Genomic DNA, 24,634 nt, shown 5'->3' on the forward strand with positions numbered 1-24,634 from the left:
GCAAAAACACTAATTACGCCAGACTGATTAAAAGAATAATTTCATTAATTAAATTTTCAAGTAAAATTGCATCATTCTTCAATACACAATACAGCAATGCGAGAATAATTGGCAAGAATAATTTAAATCAATTAATCAAAAAGTATTTTTATTAGTCAATTTCTACTGTTTATTGTGAGTGTATGTTATATCTCTCAAAAATAAAATCTCTGAATTGAGAGTTAAATAACAACAATTTTGACGTAATCTACAACTGTTATATCAGATTATTTAGGCCAGTATTATCATATTATAAAGATGGGATTATAATATAAAGATGGGATTTGGATTGTTTTGTTCAAACGTTAATTCTACCTATTATTTGATGGGTGCGTACAAGATATAAAATACAACACGTCAATGAAGAAAAGAGAAACTGTTAAATACTGTTAAAATACTAGAATATTCCGTCTGAATAGTAATAGTGTTCCATTCTATATTAAAATATTTTACCAAATGAAATCAAAACTGCATAGTAGAAGAGACCAGCAAGTCTTCGTGTTAGACTTGGTTAGTTGGTTGATGCAAGATATTCCAAACACTTGCAACCACACTGAGTTGAGTGATGATCTTATTCCAGATTAAGGGTTTGTTAAAAGAGCAATCAAAACTTTTGGCATGCAGCTTACGTTTTCATGAAGTGGACACATGATTTATTTCAGGCTCGACAATCTAACATTCTCCTTTTTAACCCAAAGTTGACTGACATACTGGAGCAAATCACATAATTTTTACATTACACTAAGGAAAATTAAAAAAAAAAGATTTTTATAGCAAAAATGGATGTTCTTTTAAACGTACAGTAGGCATTTGAGAATATTAAATAATGTTTAAAAAACAGAAATGATACAGTATTTATTTTTATAAAAAAATTATATTATAAAAATATAATTAGTAGCATAATAATATGTTTTAAAAAAATTGAAATATGGTACATTTTGCTCCCTGATATGATTCAAACCAGACTATAGAGCGAACAGGTTTCCCTTTTATGAATTATTTACCCGGATATTTGCCAAAGTAGGGGACCACGGCTTCATTAATACTTTGGTGTTCTATATGAGGAGCTTTTTCTAAACAATTTATATTTATCTTATCAAATAAAGGTCTAACTTTAGCAAAGATAATATTTTATCCAAGGAATTATTGTCACAACAGTGGGTATTGGTCATAATATCATCAAATCGATCTCTGCTTATAACGTTGAAAAGAAACTAGACTATTTATTTGTGTCATCAGAAATTTCCCAGTACATTCTTCTTCACATTCTACTCACTGTGCAATATCCACTTACTAGTAAAACACCAAAAAAAAAAACATTTCCTCAGTACTTATATCAGCGTTTCTGTTTCTTCTAGCAACATCAAAACATTTCACGACCAGTTCCGTTGGTGAACTTTCGTTTGTTACAGAAAAAAGTGGTGTCCATGTTGGTAAAGAAATATTTTCGGTGTTTATGTTTCGGTATCTTTTTTTAGTCACTGGTACGAATTTTTTTTTGCTTAGGTGTATTATGTTGCCGTAGTAGCCAGTAATCTTCCTCTTCCCATTGTTCACCATCTCTTTCATTATATTGTTGGTTTTATTCGTTTTATGATTTTACAATTTCTGCTTCCGCTAATTACTGTGAGGCAGATAAATTACCAATGGCAACGTCTCGCTCATCTTCCGAATCTTCGTCGGTGAGGTTTTCGCGTTCGTTAAAGATAGAATAATGTCATTTTCATTACTACTGCCGTCATAGATGTTTTCTTCTAGCTGTGTCAACGGCTCAGTGAGGGTTAAACCACTACAACAAAATAAAATAATATAATTGAATAATAATTCCAAAATACAAGTACCTAAAATAGTTTTGTATTTTATAAGTAACTAAGTCTGCAGTACGTTTAAACGTACAGTAAACATTAGCCTCCAGTAGAAAACGCGAGAAAATAAATTTCCATACTATACTTATAAAAAAACAACTTCAATATATTTTAACCCTATCTAATGCTCTACAATACATTTTTAAATAATAAGGTTAAAAAAAACTTACCTACAAGCTTTAGGTTAATTGGATACCACAAAAATAAAACAATTTCTTCAAATCATTGATTCAAAAAATTCACCTGAAAACTGGTATGCAAAAAATGCAAGTACTATAGGATTGTTTTTAGAAGTAGCTTCAAGTGACACCACCAGTCAGTCAGTATATTTCAATATGGAATACGGTGGAATGTAGAAATTTGTACGATGTTTGTTAAAACGAACAGTAGGCATATCTGGGTTAATGATCATTTTTACAATATAATAATGCATATTCGTTTGTTTGTTGGTTCTGTTTTAAAGTCCCCCTTTTACTATGGTATATCTGGATTTAATCCACTACCATATCAGATGACATCCGTTTAGACATTACCCAGCCTAGTTATTACTGTGACAGAGTTGACTGTTCATTGTCTAGTTTTATCAATTACAACTACACTCAAATTACAAGTAAAATTCAAGAATACAGTTGAGATTGCAGCTAATAGGATAATCCAGATATATTGTAGTTACCTCACAGACCGACATTTTATTGTCAAACAAAGTGACGAATACACTGACCTACACCCAATATATTCGGGTGTTCCGCACGGCAGTGTTCTTGGTCCATTGTTGTAGCAATTGTATACAGCTGACCTACCGACCTCAAGAAACACTACTGTTGCAACATTTGCTGACGATACAGCGGCTTTATCATCACACGAGGATCCAATATCAGCCACAAAGAACCTGCAACTTCATCTTAACAAAGTCGAATTGTGGTTGAAAACGTGGCGTATCAAAGCAAATGAGACAAAATCTACCTATATGACATTCACCCTTTGTAGAAGAACATGTCCCTCAGTAAAATTGAATAATCATGAACTTCCGCAAATAGACAACGTTAATCTGCGTTATCTGGGAATGCATTTCGATCGACGTTTGACATGGGAAAACATATAGTAATATAAAACAAAAACAGCTTGGGCTTAAACTAAACCAAATGTACTGGTAGGGCGTAAATCTAAATTATTATTAGATAAAAAGGATTTGCTGGATAAGTCAATACTTAGGCCCATTTGGACCTATGGTATTGAACTGTGGGGTACTACTAGCAAATCTAACATAGATATCCTCCAGAGGTTCCAGAATCAAATGTTGCGAGTCATCGTCCATGCCCCATATTACGTATCCAACCAACTGATTCAGCGCGATATCTCCAAAGAACCTATAAGGAGTGTGGTTTGGAGTCTTAGTGCGAAGGACTGTGAAAGACTATTAGTGCATCCCAATGCACCCGCCAAACAGTTAAATGTGCGCGATGACAGTGAAGTGCGTAGGCTCAAACGCAAACTACCATGCGAACTGATTAATAGACACATAGAGTAAGATTTAATAATCTCTAGAATAAATTAGAATGGTCTTTAGAATAAGTTAGGATATACTTTAAAATTAGTTAGAATAGTATCTAGAATAAGATTTAGATTATAAGTTGTACAGTTGATCACTTACTAAAGTGATCTACTACATGTCAGGATAGTTATATTATATAACTGAAATCATATAATAAAACTTATTGCCCACGGGCAGATTATTGACGTTCTAGGAGATTAATAAAAAAAACTGTAGTTGATAACACGTGGAATATAAAATATAAGGAAAACGGAAATAGAGTAAATGAATCAAGATTTTTAATTCAATTTAAATATTAATATCATCTTTACTATCTTGAATTTATATTTTCTTTTAGTTTTTTCATCAAGTAATGAAAGTAGATCCACTACCAGAGCAAAAATGGAGAGTTCAAGTCATAGATATAAAAACAAAATATATTAGCGAAGACGTCTACGATGGAATTATAGTGTCCTGTGGACAATCTGGCAATCCGTTTTATCCATGCATACCAGGTATGGATGATTTTCGAGGAAGAAGCATTCACAGTCGCTCGTACAGAAAGCCAGAGAGCTATGTTAATAAAAAAGTATTGGTTATTGGAGCCGGTCCCTCAGGTCTAGATATTTCAAAATTCGTTAACAGTGTCGCTGAAAAAGTAAATAAAACAAGATTTGACAAGAAAGTATTTTCGGTATTCGATATAATAATTTTTGGGGCGAAAATACAAATACGAAATTACTTTACTGTCAACATGGCGACAACACGGTATAGTAAAAATATTTTAAGGTCTACCTCAGCGTTGATGAGCAAAAAGATACCAATGCCCCAGCAGAAGTAATACTAAAACCTAAAGCCAATCGTATAAAATCACACACTGTAGTGTTTGAGGATGGAACAGAAGAAGAAATAGACGACATTATTTATTGTACAGGTAAAACGATTTTTAATTAATTAGCTAAATTTGTATTTTATAAGTTGGCATTTCAGTTATACATAACACATCACTCAAAAACCTCACCAAAACGATTTTAGAAAAGCATATCACAACTATTATTTTTAACAGAAATAATTCCATGTTTTGATCAAATATTTTAAATAATAATTTGATTCTATATATGTATTAACTACATTTCACATTAGCTATGCTTAGTACAATTTGCAAATTATTTTTATTACTAGTGTTATGTTGTACTTGCATCAATACGCAAGCAAAACGAGTACGTGGTTAATATATCGGTATGTATTTCCCAAATTAAAATTAAGTAACGCTACTTAAGCTAAAGTTAAAAGTAACAATTATACACTATACAAGTTCGTGAGGTTTGGTTCGATTCAATCTTCTGCTTTCCTGCGTGTTGTCCAGTAGCTGTATTGCACTGTATTCCACGTTACTATGATTTAATACACTTAGTTCATGTTTTAAGAGGAAATCTTGGAGAACTTCGTAAATCCATTTGATTTCGAAGTCATCATGCAATTCTTCGCTGGTTACTTAGGGATAAGCATTGGTAATTAATCGTAGAACTTTATTTTTACAGTTTAGGATTACTTATTAGTTTGGTGTTTTATTATAATCCCATATTTGCATCCCATAAGTCCAAATTGGCTTTACCATTTTGAATCTGATCTGCTCTGCTTTTTGTCTTACATGATGCTTCTAATTTAAACTATCATCAAGTATTTATCTGATTCTGTTTAAGTGCGATATAAGTTGATTAAATATGGAAAATTTTCTATAGAAAGAATATGGTTAAGTTGAACACTGACTTAATAGGCTAGTTATAAGGACTCCAGGAATATCAGATATTACTGACTGATATGTTGAAAAGATGAAGTTTCTAATAAATTATATAAAAAAAAAATGATTTTGGCTACAACCATACCAAAAAAAGTCACGTCGAGGTTTCCAACTAGTACTTGTGAATGGGCAATTTAAATTAAAAGTATTTTACTATACACCTGAATCAAGCAAAATCTTCATTTCAAATTGACCGAAAACAAATTCTTCAACAAAAAAAGCATTAATAGTCAGAGAAGCCTTGAAATTAACTTCGAAATAGTTAGATTGGAGATTTATGGAGTGTTGGACAGTTAAATATTTCAGTAACAATAAAATGGCGGCTGCGACTGGTACTAGACCTCTTCTCCATTATCAATTATTTAACAAATACTACATGATTACCAAGTTATTTGTAACTCTATTTCAAAATTAACTTGATATATATTGTACCCTATTCATTTTAATACTGGTCCAGGTACACAACTCCTTTTTTGTGAAACTATTTCTGTAGCTTTTATTATTAGATTTATTTTTCATGACATTCCTAGTTTAACATTTACTAGGGATACTAATGTGTATATGACAGGTACTTAAAAATGAGTTATTATATAGTAACAAATCTAAAATGGAAACTAAGGGAACCAAGTTATTTCTCAACTCTATTTCAAAATTAACTTGATATATATTGTACCCTATTCATTTTAATACTGCTCCAGGTACATACCAACTCCTTTTTTGTGAAACTCTTTCTGTAGATTTTATTATTAGATTTATTTTTCATGACATCCCTAGTTTAACATTTACTAGGGATACTAATATGTATATGGCAGGTACTTAAAAATGAGTTATTATATAGTAACAAATCTAAAATGGAAACTAAGGGAACGTAGCACCCCAAAACAATCTGAGACATTTCGGAGTGTATTTCCTAAATTAAAATTAAGTAACGCTACTTAAGCTAAAGTTAAAAGTAACACTTATACACTATACAAGTTCGTCTGGTTTGGTTCGATTCAATCTTCTGCTTTCCTGCACTTTGTCCAGTAGCTGTATTGCATTGTATTCCACGTTACTATGATTTAATACACTTAGTTCATGTTTTAAGAGGAAATCTTGGAGAACTTCGTAAAGCCATTTGATTTGGAAGTCATCATGCAATTCTTCGCTGGTTACTTAGCGATAAGCATTAGTAATTAATGGTAGAACTTTATTTTTACAGTTTTGGATTACTTATTAGTTTGATGTTTTATTATAACCCCATATTTGCATCTCATAAGTCCAAATTGGCTTTATCATGTTGAATCTAATCTGCTCTGCTTTTTGTCTTACATGATGCTTCTAATTTAACCTATCATCAAGTATTTAGCTGATTCTGTTTAAGTGCGAAATAAGTTGATTAAATATGGAAAATTTTCTATAGAAAGAATATGGTTAAGTTGAACACTGACTTAATAATCTTGTTATAAGGACTCCAGGAATATCAGATATTACTGACTATTATGTTGAAAAAATGAAGTTGCTAATAAATTATATCAAAAAGAAGTGATTTTGGTTATAACTATACCAAAAAAAGTCACGTCGAGGTTTCCAACCAGTGTTTGGTCAATATGGGAGAATGATCAATATAAATTAAAAGTATTTTACTATACACCTCAATCAAGCAAAATCTTCATATCAAATTGACCAAAAACAAATTATTCAACAAAAAAAGCATTAATAGTTAGAGAAGCGTTGAAATTAATTTCGAAAAAGTTAGATATGGAGTGTTGGAGAGTTAAATATTTCAGTAACAATAAAATGGCGGCTGCGGTTGGTACTAGACCTCTTCTCCATTATCAATTATTTAACAAATACTACATATTACCAGGTTATTTGTAACTCTATTTCAAAATTAGCTTGATATATATTGTATCCTATTCATTTTAATACTGCTCCAGGTACACACCAACTCCTTTTTGGTGAAACTGTTTCTGTAACTTTTATTATTAGATTTATTTTTCATGACAACCCTAGTTTAACAATGGAGACTAAAGGAACGTAGCACCCCAAAATAATCTGAGACATTTCGGATTTGAGATATCGCTTCCACTTCACATCTCCGTTTCATATTTCAGTTCTGAATTATAGCAACACACCCAAGACTCACAGTGCGCAAAGTATTCTAAATCATATCTATCAATAATACTTTATGGCAATGTACAGAAATATTTTAAATATATGCAAGTTATATAACTTTTTTTCAACAAAAATTTCAATAAATTAATTTAAATAAATTTGATGAATTTTGTACGGAATGTAACGTAAAAAACTTGAAGTCCACGTTTAGCAACCTCAGATTTTCATTTGTTCTCAAACTTGAATCTGATTCTAAGAAAGGTTTCACATCCAATGAAAAAATTGAGAAAATCGTTAATGAATACTTTCACAGCTCTTCAGACTGTAATTTGAGGTATGTGGAGCAGGTATGTCGAAGCCAAGAGAGTTTATATAGTTTATATTCATTTTTTAACTTAAAGTCGTGGTCTTTCAGTATCAGATCCAGAACTTTCCAATTTACCTTCATACTTTACTTATGAACAGTAATACTGAAATGTATATTTATTGTGTCAGTAAGCTTGAAAATAAATCTATCCAATACTGTATTAAAATTGAGTATTGAAACATTTTTTAGGTTATAGACCTTCTTACCCATTTTTGAGTAAAGAATGTAATATATCTGTTGAAGATGGTTGTGTCAAGCCTTTATATAAACACATAATCAATATCGAGCATCCCACAATGGCCATCATCAACATAGCATCAGTACTTTGTCCTTTTCCTTTATATTCGTTGGAGGTATAGTGAGATCATTTAATTATACAAAATCCAATTTAAATATATTTCTTACAGGTGAGATTCTTTTTCGCTTTTCTAACGAAGAAAATACAAGTGTCTAAAGAAGATATGTACGATGATCTCAACCACAACATGAAGGAACACGTGGAGAAAGATCTACCATTGAAACAGTTCCACATGATTGGTACTAAGCAAAATGAATTTTGCGAAACACTGTCTACAATTGCTAATGTTAAAGGGGTACCAAGGGTATTCGGAAGGATTTTTACGCATATATTGACATACAGAGAGCACAGATGGGCGTTTAAAGTGATAAACGATGAAGAATTTGAGATTATAGCTAGTTAATTTCAATCGATATTGTTAATGTAGGAAATGTAGTGGATTTAAAAAAACCCAAATAACTACGCACTCAGTAGCGGATCCAGAAGGAGTTAAAAGACTCTGGAGGGCAAAATTCTGGATCTGCTGGGCAACAAATGTTCAAAAATCAAGTCGAATTAATACATTTAATATTAATTAACTTATATTGTTTTACATGTGTATATAATATATTAGATTGGTTCTTGGTTAAGAAACTTTAAGCCGCAATATATTGATCTGGATACTTAGCAAAATAATTCATTAAATAAATAAACCCTTTAAAAATATTTGAATAAACATGATTTCAAAGGGCAATATAATTTGGCACTATTAAAATGTTGATAGACTTTGTGTCGCAAATATTATACCTATATATTCTGAACAAACAAGATAAACAAAGATGATTCCGTTAAATTTAGTTTCTTATCTTTGGCCCAATTACTACCTTAATTAACCGTTGTAAATAATTTATTACTCATTATTTTTACCTACCAGTATAATTTAAAAATGTAGCTACGGTATTATATTCTGATAAACTATGCTAAAATTTAAAAAAACAGAAACAACAAAGACAAATTACCTCCATCTGTTGATAAAACTAACAGAGTTATGTCATCGCAGAAGTCAAAGAGCATTCGTTCAATTTAAAACACAAAAATTTACAGAATAAAGTCCAATCTTAATAAAGGTCTTTAACCGAGCTGCAGAAAATAATCAAAAAACGGCATCAATAAATATTGATATTCCATCTTTCAAAGGAATTCAACCCAAATATTATTATTAGGTGCTTGCATGTATTTTGGTCAGCGATTGAGTAATGTTCGGTGTACAGGAACTAATCATGGAACGCTCAATTGTTTTTTTGACATTCATTACTTCTATTGTGTGATTTGGAGAAATACGGCGCGAAAACCTCTCAACGACTTTCAGACACTCATGGTTAAGCTGCTCCCCATATCTCAATTGTAAGTTTAGGTTTCGATTGGATGATTTAAAAGTGGTGACTTTTATGCCAATGTAAAAGAACTGTAGCATCTCTGAAGGACCAAAAATATTCGAAAATTAGTCGTAAGACTTATTGGACAAAAACCCAGTTCAAAGAGATTATCAGAACAGTTGAAAACGTTGTAGAAAATGATGGGAAATTTATTGATTAAATAAACATGATTTCAAAGGGCAATATAATTTGGCACTATTAAAATCTTGATAGACTTTGCGTCGCAAATATTATGCCTATATAATCTGAACAGACAAGATAAACAAAGATGATTCCTTTAAATTTAGTTTCTTATCTTTGGCCCAAATACTACCTTAATTAACCGTTGTAAATAATTTATTATTCATTATTTTTACCTACTAATATATTGCACCAACAAAAATAACGAGAGTATATGCGAGTACCTAAAATTAAATTTAATTTGAACTTTTTAATAAGCAAGACTGCAAGTTGTATGCAACTGAGATTCTTTGTTATAATGTTATTTCCTAATCACAAGTCAGTTTATGAACTATTTTGAAGGCGGTAAAAGAGCAATCTTAGATATTCATAGCAACCTGTTGAGTAAACTAGATAAAAGAATCATGAAAACACTTGAATTATAGTTTAAAAAACGACGACGTCTTTGATTTCAAATTTTAGCAAATCAATGATCAGAAATATTAAGCCAAAGTAATATTTTTTGAACAGAAGAAACAAACACAAAGTTCAATTATTTACAGTTAACGCCATGTATTGAAGAAAAACGACACAGAGTTAATCCCAGACCCATTAACAGGTCAATTGAAAAGTCCCCGGCCTGACAGATAGATGCCGCTACTAGAACTAAATCCATTTTTCAGTTAGCCCTAACTCTCAAAAGATGCGTGTATAAATTTGACAGCTATCAAATCTTTAGTTTATGAATTATAGCCTTTTGAGTTAAGCAACTTTTGTTATTGTGAAAAAATGGATTAAGAGGAATTTCGCGTGTTGATAAAATATTGCCTTTTGAAGGGAAAAAACACAGTTGAAGGAAAAACTTGGCTTGATACCGAGATTCCGGACACTGCATCAGGAAAATCAACCATCAAGGATTGGTATGCTAAGTTTAGACCTGGTGAAATGAGAACCGAAGACGGTGAACGCAGTGGACGCCCAAAAGAGGATTTTACCGACAAAAACATTAAAAAAATCCACAAAATGATTTTGAATGACCATAAATTGAAGTTGAATGAAATAGCAGACACTCTAAAGATATCAACTGAACTTGTACATCATATCATTCACGAATATTTGGGTATAAGAAAGCTCTGTGCAAAGTGGGAGAACGCAACAGTCGGCTGACAAGATTATGGCGTCTGTATTTTGGGATGCGCATGGAATAATTTTCATTGACTACCTTGAAAAAGGAAGGACCATCAACAGCGACTATTACATAGCGTTATTGGACAGCTTGAAGGACGAAATCGTCGAAAAACAGCCGCATTTGAAGAAAAAGAAAGTTCTGTTTCACCAAGATAATGCACCGTGTCACAAGTCAGTGAAAACGATGGCAAAAATCCATGAATTAGGCTTCGAGTTGCTTCCTCATCCACCGTATTCTCCAGATCTGGCCCCCAGCGACTATTTCCTATTCTCAGATCTCAAAAGAACACTCGCTGGGAAGAAATTTTCGTCGAATGAAAAGGGGATCACCGAAACTGAGGCCTATTTTGAAACAAAGGACAAATCGTACTACAAAAATTGTATCGAAAAGTTGGAGGGTCGCTATAATCAGTGTATCATCCTTGAATAAAAAAAATTAATTTTGCCAAAAAAATGTGTTTTACTATGGTAGGCCGGGAACTTTTCAATTGACCTGTTATCTATCATCAATTTTACAAATGTTACTGAATAATGAAATCTAAACAAGACAAACGTAAATTATTTGAAACTTTCTCCAGTTATTATCGGTACAGTATATGCAACAAACGAAAATTAAATTAGTCAACATTTAATTTTAATTCAAATAAAAGACGATAAAGTAACTAGAACATTAATCAGAAATTCATTTATATTTAAATAATTAGCAGTATGCAATACTTCGTTCCTTATCACATTACTTGTAAAAAGTATTTTTGGAACTGTAGACAAATCGATTTAATCTACTTAACACGGACGTATTTATGTACACAATATCAAAACAATTAAAAAGATAAAAGAACTAACAACAAAAAAGCCTTATCGAAATTTGTGTTATATAAGTGGATATTAATATACAAATAGTGTATATTATCTCCAGACATTTTCATTCGACAATACAACATCTAACATATACGGTGGAAACATGAATGTGGCTATAATCGGTGCAGGGCCAGCAGGTTTGGCTGCTATAAGACATTGTTTGGAGGAAGATGTCAAGTGTGTCGCTTACGAACAAGAGGGTTTCATCGGTGGTACGTGGAACTATATTGAAAATACGGAAGAGAATAAGAACAAACACGTCCATTCATCTATGTACGCAGGACTGCGGTAAGAGGACGGAATTGAGACGAATGGCAGGTGAATCGGTCAATTTCAATCGATTTTTAGAACGAATCTACCAAAGGAACTGATGGAGTTTGAAAATTACCCTTATAAACCATCTGAAGAACACTATATCACACAACAAGAAGTACTCGATTATTTACATCAGTTTGCAAAAGATTTTAACTTGTTTCCTCATATAAAAGTAAGTATAATATTTTTTATTTAAGAAATTTAATAATGGGACGGCATCGATAGTCAATTTCAGACGATAGTTCCCAACACTAATTTATACCTATTTGAAAAATTTCGTGCCTAAATACGGACATTTGCATTATTTTTCTAGTATAAATAAATGAAAAAAGCCGCTAAAAATCATGGTTTGCTGATCTTAAAAGCATGTAAGGCGTAATTCCTAAAATTAAAAAGTGATGATTTCGATGTGCAAGACAAAGGACGTTCTGGCATACCGAGAAGTTTGATTACAGTTTCAAATTATTGGATTCAGAATTATTGGATGAAGATCCAACCCAAACTCAAAAACAATTGACAGAAGCATTAAATGTGGCTCAAGAAACCATTAGCGACCGATTACAATGCGAATAACGGGGGAAATCCAAAAGATGAAAGAATTTGGGCCACATCAATTGAATGTCAGCAAATGGAAAATCGAAAAATCATCGGCGAGATGCTGCTTCAACGGCATGATCGGAAGTCATTTCTGCATCGAATAATAACGGGTGATAAAAAGTGTATTTTTTTGAAAACCCTAGGTATAAAAAATCATGATTATCACGTGACGAAGTCGGCCTATCGACTCCAAGGCCAAATCGTTTTGGTCACAAAACATCTATTCTGTGTTTGGTAGGACCAGAGTTGCGTGCATTACGAACTGTTGAAACAGTTAATAGTGATCGTTACCGACAAAAAATAATTAATTTGAACAATGCATTGATCGAACAATGTCCAGAATAATCCCGAAGACACGGTAAAGTGATATTACAGTTTTCTCATAAAGATTTCTCATAAAGCAAAACCGATCGAGAAGCATTGAAAGCACTTGGATGGGACATATCGCACCCACCGTACTCTTCAGACCTTGCCCGGTCCGACTATCAGCTTTTGGCATCAATGGGACATACACTTACAGAACAGCACTTCAATTCGACAATTTCGGAAAAGTTAGAAAACGGCTCGATGAAGGGTTTTGCTTAAAGAACAAACGGTTTTTTTGGGATGGCATCCATAAATTGTCTGAAAAATGTGCAAGATGTATAGAATCAAATGGCCAATATTTTGAATAAATATATTTTTCCATTTTCTTAAAAATCATGTAGTTTTTTCATGTAAAACTTTCCGGTACACCTGGTATATTAGATATTTACGTGCATTTTGATCAGTGTGTAATGTAATGTAGAATGTAGATTTTCAAATAATTAATTTTGCTTTTTACTATTTTTACAGATTCTGTATTATAGTTTCTCTTCCTATGGCCTCTCTAAGATTTATTATTGTTATCTGTATATGCTTTATAAAAATATATTAATAATAAAATAATTTATATTCTTTGAAATATTGCGAACATATTAATTTTAAATAGTTTATGCGATTTATGCATTATTTGAGACTATTACCTCAAAAAGGTATATATTCCAAGCTAGTATTAGGCCTATAAATTAATTTTAATGGATTGTTTTATTTGCAGCTTTATTGTGAAAATCGGTATAATGTATTTTATTCAAAGTATTATCCATCGATAGCCGCTACTTTCCCCCATCTTTCAGGCAATTTACGAATTCCACCTGAAAGAACCAGGCTATTCATCAATCAACCTTTTTTTTGGTATCTTAATAATATGTGAAGCGCTACTCAGATAAGTCACGACTCGTATGTCGGAACAAGTAGCAAGCAAGATCTGGCGAATACAGTGGATGAGATACCACCCATTTAATTCTTCCAAGTCCAGCATTAGCATGCTCAAGAATAACATTATGATGTCTTTACTCATATTTCGGACGTTTTTAGCGTAGTGCTTGGCTCAAACTAATCAATTGTAGACGATAACAATACCCTTTGATAGTTTCATTAGGTTTTAGCAGCTCATAGTATACGACACCAAATCCAATCTGATCCCACCAAATATAGAGCATTAGCTTCGCGCCCTAGATATTCGGCTTTGGCGTTAATTTTGATATATGACCAGGTGGTCTCTATGACTTTTTTTGCTTTAGATTATCGTAATGGATACACTTTTCATCATCAGCGACAACATGACACACATGACCAAACGCCTTTCAATGTCTCTTGGCTTCAATTCATACTACACAAAATATCCAAGCTTTTGGATCATCCCCATGTTTTTCAAACAATTAGAAATGGTTCTTCTATTACTTCCAGCAATTATGGTTCGGTTTTTCGGTTTCAAAATCTTTAAAGAACGTTAGATGTCAAAATCAGTATTCACATGTTGAAAGCGATGGAAGATGATTGCCTTAAGCTCCACACAGCATGCTGGCCATTCTTCAATTTGAAGTAAACAAATAAGATTGCCCGCAAATGCAATATTGACTCGGTACAAATTCATATATTTTCAACTGAAAAAATGTTTTGTTCACAACATGAAGTTGGTTACAAATGTACCCCGTATCTTTTGCAAATCCTTTAAAATTAATTTATAGACTGGATATATTCCCTTAATAGCCGCTCAACAAGACTACATCTATAGTAGTTTTGTATTGAAAAACCAAATAAATATCTTTCAAAATCAAAAATAATGCATAAACTATATAAAAAACAACGTTAATTCCAGTAATTTTATCAATTTTTCTGTGTTTTCAGCTAAACCACCAAGTAATATGGGTTGAACCTCTTTATAACGGAAAATGGTCGGTGAAAGTTCGTAACACACAAACGGATGAGGTGACGGAAAAAATATTTGATGGGGTGTTGCTGTGTAACGGTCACTATACAGACCCATTCACGCCGTTCATTCCGGGAACTGACATGTTTAAAGGAAACATCATCCACAGTCAACGTTATCGCAGATCTGATGTATATAAAGGAAAGAGGGTGTTGGTAATTGGAGGTAGTTTCTCGGGTATTGATATATCCAGACTGGTTGCTTTAGAGGCCGAAAAGGTTTGTATTTTGTCGTATTATTTTATTAGTCATTGCTACCTTGTAACTGTTATTGATCTTGACTCTCTGACCGGTCACTCCTGATTGTTTTTATGATATTTAATATGTATTATGAATTTCTTCTTTTGGAAAGTGTCATATGTCAGACTTCTAATCAAGAAATATCAATATTTCTACATCACATATTTGGTTATTAAATATATAATCCGTTCAAAATGTTGCCCCATCAACTCGAGTTTTAGTTCATTTTGGCTTTGGCATACAACAAATTTTTAATCTAAATAAAATAAACTTTATTTAAATTTTTATCAAAGGACTTAAATGTACAATTAATTAAACAGTTATAATAGTTTGTAGGTTAGGGTTGTGTTTTATAATATTTACTTTGAACTCTTTTATGAACACCGCCTATGAGTTAGAATTCTAGCCGCATTTTTTTATGTAATGGTATTCCCAAAAGGCCTAATCCACCTAATTAACACCTGTATATCCAAGTAATGCATTTTACTTTAATTCGAGACCATATTTACTATTTATGTTTAGTTCTTGTTTCCTTCGATACAGTGTTTCAAGTCATTTTGATAGCTCTATATTTCTCCTTAGCTTGTTCTGTTACTGAACCTCTATACATCTTTCTTGATAAAATTAGATATAATTACTGCATTCTACATAATGCATTTGCCATATCTGCAAAACAATTACTATTCTTTTTCTCCTCACACATTTTAACTAAATGCTCATGTATATACTGAGAAATTGCACACATATATTAAATAAATACACATGATGTATGCACGTAAATATTTCACACTGTACAATAAGTTTTCTTACAGTTATCGTACATTAATTATATACTCACCTTTAGCTGTCTCCACTATCATCACCCTGTCTTAGAAATTGTCAGCATTGAATCATAATCCCATATTCAGAAAGTATCATTCAAGTGAATAACTAAGCTGTTAATTTCCAATCTATCTAACATTTGATCACGATTCCATCATTTGTCAATTTCTTCTTCAATGTGTCTGATCAAGTTCACCCAAACCAAAGATGTCATTAATCTTTCCTGTTTCCAGCATAATAATATATCTGCAATGAACAATATATCTGCAATAAATTATTAATAAATGTTATGGCTAATAGAGCCTAATCAAGTGTTATTCCAACGTTTATTTTTTTCCATTCACTTATGTTGTATTAACACCATTTTTATCATTTTTATCATCTTGCGATAAGTGACCATCGACTATTTTGATCCCATTCTATAATATTCATATCTCAACTAAATATACAAATTAAAATAATAATAAGTCTTCCTTAGTTTATTATACGTTTTAAAAATTGTATTCTTTTAAAATCAGTGTCTAATAGTTCCATTGGACCTTTTCGTGAGTTATCTTTACATCATTTAAATGATGAATTAGCTTCGTCCTAATCCCCAGCAATGTATGAAGAGATGTTCTACATCCCTCAAAGAGCTGTAAGTCTGCTGTATGTCTAAGCTGTCTATATACACTTTCCAGACTAACAGTTTCCTCTAAAATAATTGTATTAAATTATGTTTATATTGAAAAAACCACTACTGTTTTCATAAATTTCATATATTTGATTTCTGATAAAGCTAAGATCAAGCTCATCTTGATTCATCATCCGCTTCGTTTGAGGAGGGTTTCTTTTCTGTGAATACAAAATTATATTTTTCATATTTTGAGATATTTCAGTGAAATATTTAATAATAATATTATATTTAACAATATTTTCAATGAAAAGCGCAGCAACTTAATATTTAACAGTAAAAACGTTTAACTCTCTAACGAATTTTACTGGCAAAAGGGGACCTCCATTATCTCGTTCCTGTAATTCTGTCTGGCTTTGGCAACCAATAGCTATTATAACCAATATTTTGAAGAATTTTGCAGATGTTTGACAACCGGATGACGTTCGTAGGCTGATTGGGTACATGTTCGAACATATCAGACGGCATTGTATCTATTTTTAATTAAAATAAAATGAGAAGAAAGATGTTACCTAATTTTAAAACGAATTGACAAATTGTGGCAGGCAATACATTAAACATCTTGATGACGTGAGTTCAAAGTTATTTTGAATAGGCTATATATACCACCTTAAGTTTTATTGTGAAAAATCGGTACAATGTATGTTATTGAAACTATTGTCCTTTTTGTCATCTTTCAACCAATTGATGGATTCGAGCTCGAAGGATATCGTATCTTTTAAGGCTATCGACTAATCGATCCATGTTTTGGTATCTTCATAAGAAGTGAAGAGCTGGTCAAATAGATCACGACTCAAATGTCAGAACAAATAGTAATCAGGAGCAAAGTTTGGAGAATACGGCGGGTGGGGTAGCCCTTTTCATTTTAATGATTCCAAATATGTTTACACCGGTTTTGGAACATATGGTCGAACGTTATCATGCTAAAGAATAGCATTGTTGAGTTTTTGCTCGAATTACGGCCATTTCTCGCACAGTGCTTGGGTCAAACATATCAATTGTAGTCGTTAGGGATCTCCATTAATGGTTTCATCATAGCTCATAGCATACGTTACCAAACTGATCCACCAAATACTCAGCATTAGCTTGGAGTGATTTATATTCGGCTTTGCCGTTCATATTGATGCATGATCAGGTGGTCCCTATGATTTTCTTCGCTTTCGATTATCACAATGGATCCACTTTTTATCAGTAACAATACGATGCCTTTCCGATTTTGTCACACATGACCAAATGCCTTTCAATGTCTCTTAGCTTCAATTTATACGATATAAAATATCCAAGCTTTTGAATCATTCACATATTCTTCAAGACTTACTTATTAACGAACTTTCTTCAAGATATTGATGGAGCATGATTGCCATAAGCTTCAAACGGCATTCAACGAAACAGCATGCGATTTATTCAGTACATATTCAGACCTTTTCAACACACTTCAAGAGGGTTATTTCCTACTTCAACGAAATTACACATACTGAAAAGTGAAGCATGTCAGTGAGGCTTCAACATGAAGTTGGTTACAAATGTACCCGATGCGATTTAATATACAGTAATATAGCCTTTATAACTATTTTATTATATATTATTTATTACAGGTTTACTTGAGTGTTAATGACGAAAAAAAGAAGTCCAAAGAAAAAAATGTGATAAATAAACCTGTAGTAGAACGCTTCGAGGACCATCGAGCGATTTTCGTTGACGGAACTGAAGTAGAAATAGACGACGTTATCTTTTGTACTGGTAAGTTTCAATGTAGTTTAAATATATGTTTCTCTTTCATAACTTTTTACTGGTCTCTTTTAGGATACAATTATAATTTTCCTTTTCTGAGTGAAAAATGTCAACTGACAATCGATGACAACTGGGTTAAGCCACTATACAAACATCTTATAAATATAGAATATCCGTCTATGGCTATTATTAACGTAACCTTCATAGTTTGTCCATTTCCTTTGTTTTCAATACAGGTAATTTGGATCAGTTGATATAATTTATATATAAATGATACAATATATCATAAATGACGTCGAATATATTTCTATTTGCAGTTTGTAAAAATGTAAAACTCGTTTTAGCCTTCAAGTGGACGCATGTTCGTTTGTGACGGCAGCGGTCGCGCGTAACCTAAAAGACCTATAGAATTATATTAGAGAAATAAAATTATTATTAATCAATATTATTTATTTTTTGATAAAAAAAGAAACCGGTGAAAAAGTAACATACAAAATTACAACGTAACGTTTATCTGGTTTTTCTCTGGAACCCAGTTTAGGAACAAAAATAATCTTAAGTGCCTGTAACTAGCTATAAATAGCTAGTAACTTATAACAATAAAATTAGTTGGCTTCATGAGACCAAATGATTAAAATAACCATCGTTTTAGGTTTAGCTCTCTTCAGAATCGGTGTCTTCGCCAAGATAAAGTTCATTGTAAATAAAGGTAGTGTGGCTTCTACAAACATATGCTGTGCATATGATGTGCCTTTTTTTACCGAGTATATTTTACAGCTTCCTCTGCATGTTGTGCTCGCTTCATTAATAGTAGCCTCAACATCCACATTCAAAAGTTCTCTTATGTTTCTATTTAATTTTCTTGAAAGATTTACCATAAAAGATCTTGTTTGGACATACTCCTTTATTAGCTCCATGCCCAATGGACGTAAATATCTTTTTTAGGTACGCCTTTTTTGAATCGTAACTTTATATGCCCTCAATATTACCACTACATTTATTCCAGCAATATCCAATAGACGAAAGGATAGTGTCAACGGTCATCGATTAGTCTGCCTTAACGTATTTTAACTGTTTTGTCGATTTCACCGACAACGCCTTTAGTTTTATTGTAAAAAGCTACTAGCTTAGTTTACGCTTTTCAATTGTACTCTCATCTATTTGAGCAAAACAATGAAGTGATTATATTAGTGCCATAGATCTTTTCTTGCGCGCGTACGATACGAAAATGACCTTGTCAGAAAATTCAAATCCACTTGAATATTCAGATAGGTTTTTAGCTGTAAAACAAGGGGGTAATTTTTTTGAAAATGGTTTGTGAAATCTTATGATTTTTTGCCAAATTGTCCACCAAAGGAACACTGATGTACCAATTGTCGATCATAAGATTTCTTCCTGTGCCCGAAATTTATATAATTAACCTCTTCACTTTTTGTATAAATTCGTTGGTAGGTATAACAATTTTTGTAATAATATTCTCAGAAATAAACATATTCCACGCTTGAAGTATCGCTATCGCCCCCACGCCATTTCTACAAATACCCGAATCTTCTGTGAGAATATTTTGAACTTGGCGTCTCACTCTATTGTTAGATTTTTTCCACTTGTTTGCCTGTATCAGGTCCTGTAAAACATCAAGTTATTTCTGAAAAAGACAAATTCTTTTCATCCAAATTCGAACTGCTTGATTCTTCAGAAGATTCAGATTCCTCTGAAACTATGTGGTCGGAAGATTCTGATCCTTGGTCACTGAGATCTGAGTCATCTTCTTGTAGTATTTCCTTGATTATGGCACTCAGTGTTAACGGCCTCCAACCGTAGACAACTCATTTTATAAATAAAACGCTTAATCTTACAATATTTCAAATAAATAAAATATATTATTGAGCATCTCGCGTAACCCTTTCACCGGCAGGCGCGTGGTGTCGTTTCGACGCCTGCGCAGTGACTGATATAATTGCGCTCCGCCCAGAAAGGGGGGCGAGGGGATTAAGCTGTTTATTTTGTAGGTAGTGAAATGATGAGAAGCTACTTAAGACACGATATCTATATGATGAGATTTATTATTATTATCAGCGAAAATGTATTGATTGCGGTCGAATCGACGTCACGCGACCGCTTGAAAGTTAAACTCGGAGAACATTTTTCCTTCTCATTTTATTCCAGTTAAAAAGAGATAACCGAATTAGCCTATGAAATTCCAGTTTTTTACTGGTGGGCTATGTTGCCAAATGTCTGCAGAATTATTAGTGATAATGATTATAGGTTAAACATGGGAAAACGTGGTAAATCAAATCAAAGTTGATGCGACAACTTTGCAGCTTGTTGACGTTATAAATTTGATGACATAAATGAGCTCTTCTATTTGATATTCCAATTTGGCGCATTTTTACATTGTGTCAAATTAATAGTACAAATTAGTCAAAAATGCATTTGCTTAACAAACTTAAATTCTTTTTCTCTTTCTTTTCAATTCATAAGAAACTTGATTACTTTGCTTGTGAATCATTCACCGAAATTCCAGGATACTGCTTGTTTCGTAACTCTTAGCCGTATAACACATAATTACAAACATTCAACAGACTTAAACTAAAACATTTTTTGTAACCTAAAGAGATATCAGGTGTTATATATTATTCCTTTTTATTAATTGCATACTACCAATACTTGCTGGTCTATTTCAATTTAACTTTATTATCGCGTGTCCTCAATTATCAAGGTATATATAACTACATTGAATGCTAGCGCCACTGAGATAATTATAGCATTCGTTCCATTTCCATCTTATTTCACATAATCATATCATATGCTTTTATGTATTGTAATCATTATTTCACTTAAAAAGGCATTTATTTCATATATATATATATATATATATATATATATATATATATATATATATTCCATCATTTTCTACAAATTATTCTTAACAGGTCCAAAGTCCCGACCTGACACATAGATGGCGCTACTAGAATTAAATCCATATGTTTTTTAGTTAGCCCTAACCCTCAAAAGATGCTTGTGTAAATTTGACAGCTGTCGGATCATTAGTTTGTGAATTATAACATTTTGTATGAAGCAACTTTTATTATTGTGAACAAAAATGGATAAAAAGGAATTTCGCGTGTTGATAAAATAATGTTTTTTGAAGGAAAAAATACAGTTGAAGCAAAAACTTGGCTTGATGACTTGGACACTGCTCCAGAAAAATCAACCATCAAGGATTGGTATGCTAAGTTTAGATGTGGTGAAATGAGCACCGAAGGCGGTGAACGTAGTGGGCGCCCAAAAAAGGTTGTTACCGAAGAAAACATTAAGAAAATCCACAAAATGATTTTGAATGACCGCAAATTGAAATTGAATGAAATAGCAGACACTCTAAAGATATCAACTGATCATGCACATCATATCATTCTCGAATATTTGGGTATGAGAAAGCTCTGTGCAAAATGGGTACCGCGCGAACTCACTTTTGACCAAAAACAACGACGAGTTGATGATTCGAAGCAGTGTTTGAAGATGATCAAGCGTAATAAACCTGAGTTTTTGCATTGGTATGTGATATGTCATCCGAGTAGATTACACCCGATGAACCCGCTCCAAAGCGTGGGAAAACGTACCAGTCGGCTGGCAAGGTTATGGCGTCTGCTTCACCAAAACAATGCGCCGTGTCACAAATCAGTGAAAACGATGGCAACAGTCCACGAATTGCTTCTTCATCCAACATATTCTCCAGATGTGGCCCCCAGCGACTAGTTTCTGTTCTCAGATCTCAAAAGAATGCTCGGTGAGAAGAAATTTTCGTCGAATGAAGAGGTGATCGCCGAAACTGAGGTCTACTTTGAAGCAAAGACAAATCGTACTGAACAAAATTATGTCGAAGAAAAAAAAAATATTGCCAAAAAAATGTGTTTTACTATGGTAGGCCGGGGACTTTTCAATTGACCTGTTACATTTCTGGCACCATTGTGATACTGTGTCGAATGAACGATGTTATCAATGGTGATAGCTCTTCTGGACACAATACGCTATAAAAACGCGTTTTAAATATACGCTTTTTTCTTTGCGAAGTAATCAAACCGGGATGTTAGAAAGGTTTTGTATATCTATCGAATATCTATCGAAAGTGACTGTAAATATCGGGAAACATTTCATTCACCAGCTGCTAAGCTGTTTAAGAGTTCTTTGAGGGTTTGATCTGGATTTTCATCTAATAAGTCTTGGCCAGCAATTAATTGTCTGCGACCTTTTTTGTCCTCCAAACTGTTCTTTTTCATGGACATCAACATCATCAATTTTAAATAGTTAAAACCAAAACGGACAATTGTATATGACGGTAGGAATATGACGGAGCAGTAACATCATATTTTTTCAAACCAAACAATAAAAGTAATGAATTGATTAGTGTCTGTATACACTCTATTACTCAATAAATGGAAAATTGTTATTTTTTATTAAGAAATGTTAAAACCATCGAATTTAATAGTTAGGATTAGGTTGTTTAAAAGTTGTTTACATTTATACTTCACGTTCTCTAATATATCTGCCTAACTATAACAGTAAATTTAAAAGAGATTGTCTGATAAAGAATGTTAATCAATACTTTTGCACAGGAAACTTCAAATAACATATATTGTGCTGAGAATTACAGAGATAATAAGTCAAAATTGATAAAACTTTGAGTAAACGTTCAATAATTTTATTTATATATATTCTCTTTTAGATTCGTTTCTATTTGGCTTTATTAAAAGGTCACTTTAAAGTGTCGAAAGAAGAAATGTACGATGATTATAATCAAGACATTATCAAGCGGATAGAGAAAAAGGTGCCCAACAGAAGGGCTCATTACATAGGGGACCAGCAATTGGAATACTTCGAGGATTTAGCGGTTGTGGCGAATATCCGAAGAATTCCCAGGGTTCTCGGGAAAATATTTAAATTCTTCCTGGTACATATCGATAAGAAACCTGCCTTTAAGATACTCAACGATGAAGAATATGAACCGTTTTTTTGTGTGACATGAAGATGAAAAAAATTAAATAAAAATTTAGATGCAATAATTATTTTGTTTTATTTATATTATCTAATTATATATTAAGTACATCAAAACTTCCATCCCAGTCTTCTCAATGTTTTGTCGATTTGTTTTTTAATTGTTGTATCTCCATTTTCAAAGTGAATGACGCTACCTTTATATCTAGAATGTTCAGTGGACTTTGGCTTTAAAGTCATCTATTTATTATTTGATTTTAGAAATATTACTATCTCTCACATACGAATGGACTCGCCTAAGAAGCTTGTAATAACTGCAGTCATGGGGATAGTCAAGTCAAATTTACGCACATTATCAAGATTTTGAATTGTTAACTTTTAACAAAACCATGCTGAATTGACCGAACCAAATGGTTGTCAGATGGAGTTAAGTCTGATGAAGAAGAGATAACTTTCTATCCCAAGTTCAGTTTCAGTTCAGTGGGTAAATCGCACAAGCAACATCATTACCCAGTAAATGACCTTTTCTGATAAAGTTTCTCGTTGAGTTTATTCAACTTGTGACTATATCGTTTCTCAGTAGTTTCCACACACGTTGCAGAACCTTCTTAAGAACAAAATTCTAGCTTAAATAAAATAATGAAACAAAATGTTATCAAATATATATAGTTTATTTTAATTATTACAATTATTACAATTATACAGCCACAATAATTTATACGTTAAAGTTGTTTTATTATATTTACATTGAACTGTTTTCCATGCCACCCATGAGATAGACTTCTAAGCGCGGATTTTTATGTAATGATATCCCCTGGAAGACAGGGGAGGAATTAAAAATTTTATACCCACACAATAAAGTATTTTACTCTCATCAGTGACCATATTAACTTCTTACGTTTAGTTCTTGCGTCCTTCCATGATATGTTTCCTTGTCAAGGCATTTTGATATCACTGAATCGTAAGAAGATAGGGCTTTAATCAGCGGATTTGTATGTTGTAAACTGCCAATGGAGAACCACACCCCGAGCATATTCGTGAAGTTGTTCACGAATAAGATATCTGACTCGAAATGGGCATTCACAATTCTCATAAAACATGGGCCATTGAGTGACACGCGGACTTTTTTCGATTGGAAGACTTGGGGTAGTGTCAGAGACGTACGTACACCACATCTGTGCTTCATAGAGGCAAACTGGCCGAGCCAGCATTTTATACAGCGTTGCTTTTCTGAAGAGTAGTGGAAATTGAATTCTGTACACGCCATTGCCTTTGCAGATCACATGCTGAATATGAGATGACCATTGGAACCTGCGGTTGAAATGGAGGGAACACAGGATAGGAACTTTTTCGATTT

The 24,634-nt window shown here is 32.6% G+C and overlaps 1 protein-coding gene across 1 annotated transcript in view; it reads left to right on the top strand.

The window, feature by feature from the left end:
* Window positions 1–23,345, top strand: part of LOC143201058 (uncharacterized) — a 30,333-nt gene extending 6,988 nt beyond the window's left edge. Inside the window, exons 3-12 of the mRNA XM_076411906.1 lie at window positions 3,794–4,093; window positions 4,225–4,369; window positions 7,890–8,053; window positions 8,108–8,396; window positions 11,657–11,906; window positions 11,967–12,105; window positions 14,739–15,038; window positions 18,150–18,294; window positions 18,358–18,521; window positions 23,009–23,345. Coding sequence (XP_076268021.1) covers window positions 3,794–4,093; window positions 4,225–4,369; window positions 7,890–8,053; window positions 8,108–8,396; window positions 11,657–11,906; window positions 11,967–12,105; window positions 14,739–15,038; window positions 18,150–18,294; window positions 18,358–18,521; window positions 23,009–23,308 — 2,196 coding nt within the window. The 3' untranslated portion in view covers window positions 23,309–23,345. The remainder of the gene's footprint in view (window positions 1–3,793; window positions 4,094–4,224; window positions 4,370–7,889; window positions 8,054–8,107; window positions 8,397–11,656; window positions 11,907–11,966; window positions 12,106–14,738; window positions 15,039–18,149; window positions 18,295–18,357; window positions 18,522–23,008) is intronic.
* Window positions 23,346–24,634: the final 1,289 nt, after the last annotated feature.

This window comes from Rhynchophorus ferrugineus, unplaced genomic scaffold (genome assembly GCF_030347505.1).
Source record: "Rhynchophorus ferrugineus isolate W39M unplaced genomic scaffold, kcgeb_rfMv2 rfM8, whole genome shotgun sequence".
Taxonomy (NCBI): domain Eukaryota; kingdom Metazoa; phylum Arthropoda; class Insecta; order Coleoptera; family Curculionidae; genus Rhynchophorus; species Rhynchophorus ferrugineus.